This window comes from Crocuta crocuta, unplaced genomic scaffold (assembly GCF_008692635.1).
Source record: "Crocuta crocuta isolate KB4526 unplaced genomic scaffold, BGI_CrCroc_1.0 scaffold127, whole genome shotgun sequence".
NCBI classification, from domain to species: Eukaryota; Metazoa; Chordata; class Mammalia; order Carnivora; family Hyaenidae; genus Crocuta; species Crocuta crocuta.
In genome coordinates this window covers 4,173,392-4,184,083 of record NW_027532008.1, presented here as the reverse complement: position 1 = coordinate 4,184,083, position 10,692 = coordinate 4,173,392, and the positions used below count along the sequence as shown (strand labels likewise).

Here is a 10,692-nt window from a genome sequence, read left to right as displayed (position 1 = left end):
GCACCCCCTGTCCCCTCCCCCCTGAATGTCAGAGCTAGACACCAGTTCAAATCCTCCTTTTCCATTTACTTACTAGCTCTATCATTTTGGACAAGTTACTCCTCATCTTTGAGACAGGAATCCTTACTCTTGTGTGCGGTTATTGTGAGGATAAAAGTCAGATAATGTTGAAAAGCATCGAGCACAAAATCGGAAACTGGAGGCTCACAATAGATGAGAACTATTATGCTTACACATTCCTTTGTGGTTGGCTAACCCCCCTCCATTTCACATCCACGTGGTGCTTTGCATTTTGCAGCATGTAGTTAACAGACATTACTACCTCTCGTTTGGTCTTCCAAACAACCCAGTGAGGCAGAACAAAGATTCCCATTCTTACTTTACCAGTGAGAGAAGTTGAGGAACTTGCCGGGATGCCTTGCAGAACAGGTCTGCGTTCATTGTCCCACCTCACCCACTGCTACAGTGGCTAGTGTGGGGGATGGGCGGGGGGTTCCTTAAATTTCCTTCATTTATTCAGCAAATAGTTATTGCAACCCAAATAACTGAGCTGGACATTTGTCCTGTTTGTGGCATATCTGGTTAATTAGCAGAATGCTTGGCACACAGAAGTTGTTCGGTAAATACTTGCGCAATGAATGGATGGATTAAACCAGTGTTCTGAGAAACTCGCTAGATTCCTCTGCCACTGCCAAAGCGGGCAGGAGCACTTGCAGGGACTGGCTGGAGGGAAAAGCTGGTACAAGATGAGACACTTTACGAGCATCCACGTAACGGGGGACTCTACGATTACACTGACTAAAAGACGCCAGGCAAAGAATGTTCTGTGCGATTCGTTTTTATAAAACTGGAGAAAACCTAAGCCAATCTACTGGACAGAAGGCAGTCCCGGGGTTGCCTGTGGATGGAAAGGGGCGGAGCAGGGAGGGAGTAGTTTCAAAGAGGCATGAGGAGACGTGGTGGTGACGGTTTTATGGGCATATAAATACATTTAAATGTATCAAATAATGTATTTTAAATATGTGTTTGTTGTCAGTTACTCCTCCATAAAGCCGTTTGAAGAGGAGGGGAAGGAAAGAGAAGAGAGGAAGAAGGGAGTGAAAGGAGAAGAGGCCGATTGTCTGCTTGGCCTCTACAAACGCTAATGCCGAGGCCCATCCATTACAAGACTGGTTCTCTGTCCCTTGCATGATCAGTCTCTTGGCATGCCAGGTGGAGAAAGGGTCAGCTTGGGACTCTGGAGGCCTGGCTCTTGGTCTTGTCTCTGCCACTCACAATGGTATGATGCTGGGCATTAGCCTCGCCTCTGTCAGCCCCAACCTCCCGTTTATAGTTTTACAATGTTTGCCCAGTCAACCTCACCATCAAATGGAAGTTACCCAAGGCGACTTGTATCAGAGTTCTTAACCAATGGAGCCACCCAGTCGTCCTACACTATCAGAGTTCTTAGTGACATGTGAGAGTGTAGGTCGAAGGGAGGAGGGCAGTGGGGTGACAGGAAGTGAGCCCTGACCCTCTTTCTAGCCTAGTCCTGATAACAAACGCTACACGGGACACACAGACCCGCAGTAGCAGCTGCACTGTGTGAGCTCCCTGTTCGTTGGCTAAATGGCCCCAGACTCCTATAGTATAGTTTTCTCGTGTCCACTAGCTATAATTGTGTTCTAGATCAAGCAATGCCACACACTCACTGGGAGAACTTGGGACAGTCGTGGCTCCACTCAGTGTGTCTGTCAAATGAGGGGAACAGACTTACTGGCCCCTGCAGGTCTTCTGGCCCTTGCCTTGCAGGATTCTATGCCTTCATGACAAACTATTTGCCCACTTTGATGACTCCACATAGGAGAAGTATGGCCAGTGGCCATTCTCACATCTCTGACCCTCAATGACTTTGAGGATTCAGGGAAATAGTAACCTTTGCCACCTCCCCATCCCTCACCAACACATGTGTACACACACGCATCCACATTTTGTTTTTATTTTGTTGTTACGAACACTAAGTCAACATATAAACAGATATCTTTGTGTTCATTCACTCAAAATCTATGACATTAGGTAAAAAATCTTACCTTCCAGAAAGACTGGTCATGAAAATATTTAGATACATGAAGTCCTCTCCATATTTTGAGGTTTAAGACCACACCTGTTAAAATTCATAATAATATGTTAAATGTTTAGAGCACAGCATTTGTTATCTCAAAATTAATCAAAATATCATATGCCAGCTATGGTTATCTCCACAAAAATCCATTTTTCTACAACCAGGAGACAAGACCAAATGGAGCGCTGTCCTTCCTGGACCAGCTTAGTTAATTCTATAGACATCTTTTAAAAGAAACTAGCAAGAGCAATTATCTCCAAAGGATTAAGATGACCGTGAGAAGTATGCAACAGTCACGGATCTGACCTGCTTCCCAAGACGGAATAGAAGAGGGCTCCTCTATCAAAAGTGGATCCATTTAGAACACAGGAGCTACCATGGACAGCAACTCCAATTAGGCACCCCTGCAGGCCCTGCGTCACCAGCTCCAATAAACTCTCCATGACCTCAGCTCAAGATTCTACTTACATAGTTAGGAGACTAGTTTATACCAACTTGCTTTTGTGCCTATTTTTCTTTCCACCTGTCCCGCCCCTGCCCATAGAGCGTGGCCCTGTGCATCCCTCCAGCTGCACAAAGTTGGCCGAATTTCCAAAGATATATGAAGTGATTGCTCACCTTTTCTTTTTTTTTTCCATGTTTATTTATTTTTGGGAAAGAGACAGACAGAATGCAGGCAGGGGAGGGGCAGAAAGAGAGGGAGACACAAAATGTGAATCAGCTCTGAGCTGTCAGTACAGAGCCTGACAGAGGCCTTGAACTCAAGAACAGGGAGATCATGACCTGAGCCAAAGTCAGTTGCTTACGTGTCTGAGCCACCCAGGTGCCCCTTATCTGTGTGTTAATGATGATTAGTCCTCATGTATTAAATAGTAAGGTTAACAAGAGTAGGCACGTACTTACATTTTCCTTTTAGAAGGCACACCTTAACTGATATTGGTATGTAGGGGGAAACCAGCACCCTTCATTTAGCAAGAATTACTCAGAAACGATCTCTAACACCTACGTGAACTTTCCAGACAGCTGAGGCTTACTCATCAGTGACGAAAATCGTTCCAATTATACTATATTTTCTTGTCTTATGAGACAACACTAAACACATTTAGATGACTTCTTTTTTTTTTTTAATATTTTTTAATTATTTCTGAGAGAGAGACAGTGTGAACAGGGGAGGGTCAGAGAGAGAGGGAGACACAGAATCTGAAACAGGCTCCAGGCTCTGAGCTAGCTGTCAGCAGAGAGCTGGATGCGGGGCTCGAACCGACGAATCGTGAGATCATGACCTGAGCCGAAGTCGGAGGCCTAACCGACTGAGCCACCCAGGTGCCCCGACTTCTTTTTTTTTTTTAATCGGAATGACTGGTAGGAACATCCATTTATGGAATGCACTATATAATGCAGAGAAGGTGTACAGCTGTTGGGGCTGTTGGCTTCTTCTCTCAGCAGCCCAAGCTTTACATGTTCTAGTGTCTGGCTTTAAGAATTTCTTTTCTTCTGTTAGGCTGTCTACTTTGGCCTCTAACGTCTACCAGTGTGCCTTACCTCTAGAAACCTAGCCCACCTCTAACCCCCCGCTTCTAATCTGCCTGAACTGGGAAACCCAGTAACAATGCTTGATAGGATTCTTTTTTATTAAAAAAATTTTTTAATGTTTATTTATTTTTGAGAGAGACACAGAGCATGAGCAGGGGAGGGTCAGAGTGAGAGGGAGACACAGAATCCGAAGCAGGCTCCAGGCTCTGAGCTGTCAGCACAGAGCTCGATGGGGGGCTTGAACCCACAAATGCTGAGATCATTACCTGAGCTGAAGTCGGACACTTAACCGACTGAGCCACTCAGGTGCCCCCACAGGATTCCTTCTTAAGTAAATGTAGACAGGCCCCAAATCAGGGGTCTCCATGCAAGTAAAATGCTCGGCTTAAGGGAGTCGGTTTGGTGCCATCTTGGCTGCTTAGTGGCCTCTTCCCCTTCTGTGATTTGTGTTTTTCTTAGTTATCGGCATAAGAGTTCAAAGCCACACAGAAAGAGGAACGCGCATTGGCCTGGATTCCTAAAGGAACGCTATGACTGTCTTTTCCTCCACTCTCCTGTTTGACTCCAGTAAAGCATTAAAAGAAAAAAAAAAGCCTCCCCCCCCCCGTGTTTTACGAGAGAGTGCACGTCAGTGTCACTTTGAGACTACTAGTGACCGTGGCAAATGGTGTCAGAGTCCAGGGTGGTGTTGCCAGGTAACATCGAGGATGCTCAGTTACTTTTGAATTTAAAAACACAGGCACCTTGTATTGTCACTCGCCAAATCTGGTAACCCTACTCAGGACTGGACTGCCACCATGGAGAGGACGCAAGCTTACAGAGGGGGACATGTTTTCTCATCTGTTTGTAATTAATCACCTCGACTCTGATGCAAGTTGAGGCCAGTCGGTATATTAAAGTGATTCTAGTCGGTCATGCTGTCTAAAATCACCCAGGCAATTCCAAAAAGTGCCTTCATATTTGTTTTGGAGGAGAAAAGAAGCCCAATGATTGGTTTCCATGGTTCTTTCATTTCACAGAGAAGCCTCCCAAGGCCCAGGCCCAGAGAGAGTAAACTGATATGCCCAAGGCCATACAAGTCCTTTATGTCTGTTAATGCTATTTTCTCTCTTATTTGGCATTCATTCCCAGCTGAGGGAAACAATATAAGAATGTCTAATAATAAAGCTGTTTGATTGTAGAATAAAAGTGAGCAGTTTTGGACAGAAAGTATCTTATCACCAAGCATATAAATAAGACTAACAAGTTAGGAACTTCCTGAGATTCTGTGCTACTCTGTGATATTGCAGGAGCAAAAGCATACTTCAAACCTCTGTTTAAAGATTCCTAATGGCTTCCCATCTCAGAATGATCTGGCTCCTTACCACCACTCTGTTCTAAACCCCTGCCACTCACCCTTTCACTATATCCATATCAGCCACACTGAGCACGCTTTGCTCCGGCCTCAGGGCCTTTGCACTTGCTTTCCCTTTTCACAGAATGCTCTCCTGCCAAATAAACATGGTAGGCCTGGTTCCCTCTCTGTTCAGGTTTCTGCTTAAAGGTAAAGGGAAGATAGATCTTCCCTTCCCACACTTTTTAAAAAATCTTTATTTATTTTGAGAAAGAGAGAGAGTGCAAGCAGGAGAGAGGCAGAGAGACAGAGAGAGAGAGAGAGAATCCCAAGTAGGCTCCATGTTTAGCACAGAGCATGACCTGGGGCTTGATCTTACAACCATGAAATAGATATCAAGAGTCGGATACTTAACCACCTGAGCCACCCAGGGGCCTCACCCTTCCTCTCCTTCTAAAAGGGCACCCCACCCTCACACTGACCCTATGCTCCTCTACCCTGAGTTATTTCTCTCCATAGCACTTACCATCTCTGACATAGGAAATACTCCACGTATTCGTTTATTTATTGCCACCCTCCACTAGACTATCAACCCCACGAGATGAGGGAACTTGTTGTGTTCTCTCCCGTGTCCCTAGCACCTAAGAGTAATGTCTGGCTCACGGTAGGGATTGAATAAATATCTGCTGAATGAAATAACACTATGAGTACTCTCAGGGAATAAAGGCAAGCCTTTTGGCATCAGGGTTTCCTTGGCTTTCTGCACAAATTGGGGGAAGTCACCAGCCCTGGGCTGGTGTCGCCACTGCCCCCTACTTATAACCTCAGGAAGGTCTCTTACTTTCTCTGGCCCTCAGAGTCCACACCTACAGCAAGCGGCCTCTGGGGGCCTTTCCAATGTTGGAAGGATGTGATTCTCTTTTTGTCATTAATCAAGTCTGAGCACTTTGCCTCATCTGGCTGGAGCTGAGGGGGTCGCAGAGAAGAGGACAGGCATACACATGCAGCCACGGGGCAGGCACACTCTGGACCCGGGTCCTGTGCCCTGCCATGGGGAAGAAGGCTGGTCTCGTACTTACCTGTCAAAAGACCAATGATCAGACCCATAGCCATGGCCAAGCTCAGTGCCCCAATGTCCAAGAGCAACTGGTATTCAGCCCTAGAAAAGACAAAGCAGAACGCAGTCACACTGAGACATCAGACTGCAGAGATCGCTGGGGTCAGAAAGGACTGTATCAGAAGAACAAATGTCCCCTCCCCAGGCAACACCCTTCCCCGTCGTGTCCCTGTGAAGCTACACAGACCTGGAAGAAGAAGGGAAGGATTCTAAGATCCTCTTTGGCTTTACTTCAATTCTCAGAACCCACAGATGATGAACTTGATCAGGAGGCAGAAAGCCCAGGTTCAAATCCAAGGACTGTCACAAGTCACACAGTCACTTAGCCTTTCTGAGCCCCAAGTTTCCTCATTAGGCAATGAAAGATGAGAGTTGTTTCCTCCCCTGCGCACCCCGGCTGAACATACTTCCCTGCCCTCGCTCCTTCAAGGCAACCCCGGGACCTCACTTGACACTAGTAAGTGGCCCAGGAGAACATCTGTACGAGAAAACAGGGTAAAGGGAACTCTCAGTTGCCACAGGTGAAGAAACCAGCACAGACTGTGGCGGAAAACTGGATGTTTCCTCTAAAAGGGATCATGGGAATGCTGCGATCCAACAATTCTGCCTCTAGGCATTTGCTCAACGGAAGTGCATTTGTATGCTCTAAAAAAAGAAAAAAAAAAAGAAGTGCTAGAATGTTCATAGCAGCAACACTAGAATGTTCATGATAGCTCCAAATTGGAAAGAACCCAAACGCTCATCAGTAACGGATACATAAATTATACTGTCTTCACACAATGGAACACTTATTGTAACTGTGTTTCTTGGATTTGGTATTTGTCTACTTGGCACTCATTTATCGCAGGGCCCAACTAACGGCCAAGACTACTCTTCTCTCTGCGCAAGTCAGCTTTCGTGAGCGTGCAAGATTCGTATCATAACCCACCCAACACGAGCTCTAATATAGGCTTCCTCTTCCCGCCCAATCGGAGACCTCCCCCAACTCATTACCCACCGCTACCAACCTGGAGACATAGTCTCAGTTCCAAACCCTCCTCCCCCCACCCCCTTCGTCTCTCTCCCTCTCTGCTGCCTGGTCTCTACATGTGATAAGGTTTTGCGGAGCCCTACGTGGTGCGCTGTGCCTCTCATTTCTGGGAGGACTGTGAGTAACGTTAAACGTTCCCTTCACTGACCTCTCCACGTCATCATTCAGTCACCTTTATAAAGTAAACCCAAGCACAACTCAACGCCATACCCCAAGGAAAAGGAACAATCTACAGAGACACTCAACGTGGGGAGTCTCACAACTACAGTGCATAGTAAAAGCCAGGCCCTCGAGAGCACAGACTCCCATACGAGCCCATGTATGTGAGGGACAAAAATAGGCAAAACCCGATCTACGGTGTTAGAGGTCAGGTTCACGGTTGCCCCGGGATGGGACACGGGCTGGGTACTGGTTCCATGGGCGTGTCAGAAAAGCCATCAAGTGGTGGGTGCCCTTTATGATATTTACACTTTTCTAGATGTGAATGATACTATGAAAAAGTTTTTTTTAAACTTATTTTTTAAATGTTTATTTTGAGAGAGAGAGAGAAGGAGAGAGAACGCGAGCAGCAGGCTCTGTGTTTGTGAGTTTGAGCCCCCATCAGGCTCCAAGCTGTCAGCTTGGGATTCTCTCTTTCTCCCTCTTGCTCTCTGCCCCTCCCCCACTCGTGCACTCACTCTCGCTCGCTCTCTCAAAATAAATCAAGCTTAAAATAAAATAAAATAATTAAAAAGCAACATTAAGTGGTAGAATAGAAGTTAAACCCAAATCTGCTAACTGCTGACCCCCCAGTTCGCTCTATGCTGATGCTGCTTGAGAGCAGAAATGGATGATGCAGAAATAGCTGTAATGACAGTCCCCACACAGGGTGGGCTCCCCTGCGCCATGCCCCCTGCACCCTGCTTTACCACCTGATTTCACATGAGGCCCACAGCAGCCCTCTGAGCAAGCTGTCTGTGTCCCTGATTCCCACATGGGGAGAGCCAGATTAGCAAAGTGGGCCAGGGTCTCCTATATCACATGGCTCAGCATGGATGGCTCTTGGGGTTCAGACCCTGTCTACCCACAGAGGCCAGGCAGACCGTGCCCGAATTACAGCGTTTGTGAGGGTCACCTGCACAAATTTGGCCATATTGGCATTCCAAGGAAGCTATTTGTTTTAAATTTTTTTTTCTTTAAATGGACATTTTTTTACATATAAATAAATGCATTTAAAAGGAAACTTTGTGTAAGTAGTGTAATAGAAGAGAAATGGGCGATAACTGTAAAAAGAGAGGCAGTGAAAACAAAACGTTGCTAAAATCTCCCCCAGATGCGGCCTGGAGCCTCCACCAGGCTTAGCCCCAGGCTTCCTCCTCGGGTCATCAAACCTGAGGTCAGCGAGCGTCAGAAGCGCAGACACACTCACACACACTTTCTCCCTGTTTCAATCAAAGAACTGAATAATCAAAAACGGGCGTCTGCACTGCGTGATTTAATGTTATTTAAGTGTGTCTTTACACCACTTAAATCCCACAACTCGCGGGGTACTGGGTGGTTCAGTTATTTAAGCTTCTGACTTTGCCCACATCATGATCTCCCGGTTCCTGAGTTCAAGACCCGCGTTGCACTCCACGCTGACAGTGCAGTCTGCTTGGGATTCTCTCTCTCCTTCTCTCTGCCCCTCCCCTGCCTGTGCTCTTTCTCTCTCAAAATAAATAAATAAGCTTTAAAAGAATCCCACAATTCGTGAAAAACTGCCCCATCCCAGCTCTAAGCACAGCACGTGACCCATTCACATTTGCTCACCTGAACGGGAAACTGGCAAACACTGTGGACGGCATGAAAAGCTGCCCGATGACCATGATAAAGCACCCGGGTGGCTCTGTCGGTTAAGGGTTCTACTCTTGATTTCAGCTCAGGTCATGATCTTGTGGTTCATGAATTTGAGCCCCACTGACAGTGCAGAGCCTGCTTGGGATTCTCTCCCTCTCCCCCTCTCTCTGCCCCTTCTGTGCTCTCTCTCGCTCTCTCTCAATAAATAAATAAACCTAAAAAGAAAGTTGCTCCACATTTTACACTAGGTGTTCTGACTTCCAGCTCAGTCCTTTGCCCATCTTTCCATTCACATAGGTGCTTCTCATACAGAAGGAGTAGCCTCAACAATCATCATAAAGAAAAGAGACCACGTGCTGGGTATTTACTCCCTGCTCAGCCCCTTCCTGAGCCCTTTCACTATTATACACTGCTGAATCTTCACAGCAGCCTTGGGATGAAGATCTTATTATCCCACCATATAGATAAAAGCTGAGAGTGGAGAGAGCTTGAGTATAATGTGCATAAGGCCACATGGCTGGTAAATGTGACCTTGGTCGGTCCGTCCCTGAAGCCTGTGCCCTTTACTTCCAGCTGACCAAAGGCTTCCCCAAGAGAGGTCACTGCTGTTGCTATGCCCTTCCCTTTGCGGGGTTCCCGCAGAGGAGAAAGGTCAACTACTCCGTCCTCAGCTGCTTGATCCTGGTGAGCACCGACTCACAGGGTTACGCTAGAGTCTGCTCACAGGGCGGGTTCACGGGCACCTTGTTCTCAACCCTTCCTAACTACCTGTTCAGTGACACCCCCTTGATGCCTTGCAACTGGCCACCGAAGGGAGTATTTGCCCCACTGCAGTCAGAGCTTTGTTTGTTAACCCTTTAGCAGCATGCCACTGATTGACTGGCCTTTGTTTTCACGTTCTTTGCTATAGGCTAGCTATCTCCAACTGGTTTATGGGAGAATCACCTAGAGGACTTGATTGGAACACAGATTGCCGGGCTCCCATCACCAGATTTCTTTAAATTTTGGGGGCATGGAGGAAGAGAGAGAGAGGGAGAGAGAGAATCTTAAGCGTACCGTGTGCTGAGCCTGGAGTCCCACGCGGGGCTCGATCCCCTACCCTAGGATCATGACCTGAGCAGAAATCAGGAGTCGAGCACTTAAAACCAACAGCCACCCAGGCGCCCACCACATCACCAGATTTCTAACTGTGCAGGTCTGGGGTAGGGTAGGATTTGCATTTCTAACAAGTTTCAGGTGATGTTAATGCTGTCGAGAACCACCGCTCTGGAAGAGCCACAGAATCACAGACTCAGGAAACCAGAAGGGCAGGTGGCTCAGAAGTCACAGGCTGGCCACCCCAGAGAACAATTTGGCTCACACGATGTTTCTCATGGCTTTGAATCTTTTGCCAGTGCCTGGAACGGAGGTGCATAACTCAGGAACTTTGGCTTCTCTTGAAAAGTCAGATCTGGGGACACTGAGCCTTGGTCCTCGCACAGTTATGGTTCCCTAGTGCTGAAGAGCAACTTCCCGCTGTTTCCTAGCCTTCTCTTGCTGCTTTTTTTTTTTTTTTTTTTTAACTTACCTGCCTGGCCCCTAAAGGCACCTGAGCTTTACAGAGGGGACTCAGGGGCGCAGAGAGGGGAAAGGGTTTGCTGAGTTGCACAGCTGTTAAAACAGTGGCAGACACACCATTGGAGCCCATCACTGAGGTGTCTTGCTGCACACAGACCATCTCCTCCCCACCTGGAAATGGCATCCTTCTTTCTTTTTTTTTTTAA

At 47.0% G+C, this 10,692-nt stretch overlaps 1 protein-coding gene across 1 annotated transcript in view; it reads right to left on the bottom strand.

Moving 5' to 3' along the window:
• The window catches only part of LOC144241224 (RH-like protein), a 37,166-nt gene that overhangs the window by 2,759 nt on the left and 23,715 nt on the right, over positions 1-10,692 (bottom strand). Inside the window, exons 8-9 of the mRNA XM_077775737.1 lie at positions 6,047-6,126; positions 2,070-2,143 (exon numbers count right to left, since the gene is read on the bottom strand). Coding sequence (XP_077631863.1) covers positions 2,070-2,143; positions 6,047-6,126 — 154 coding nt within the window. The remainder of the gene's footprint in view (positions 1-2,069; positions 2,144-6,046; positions 6,127-10,692) is intronic.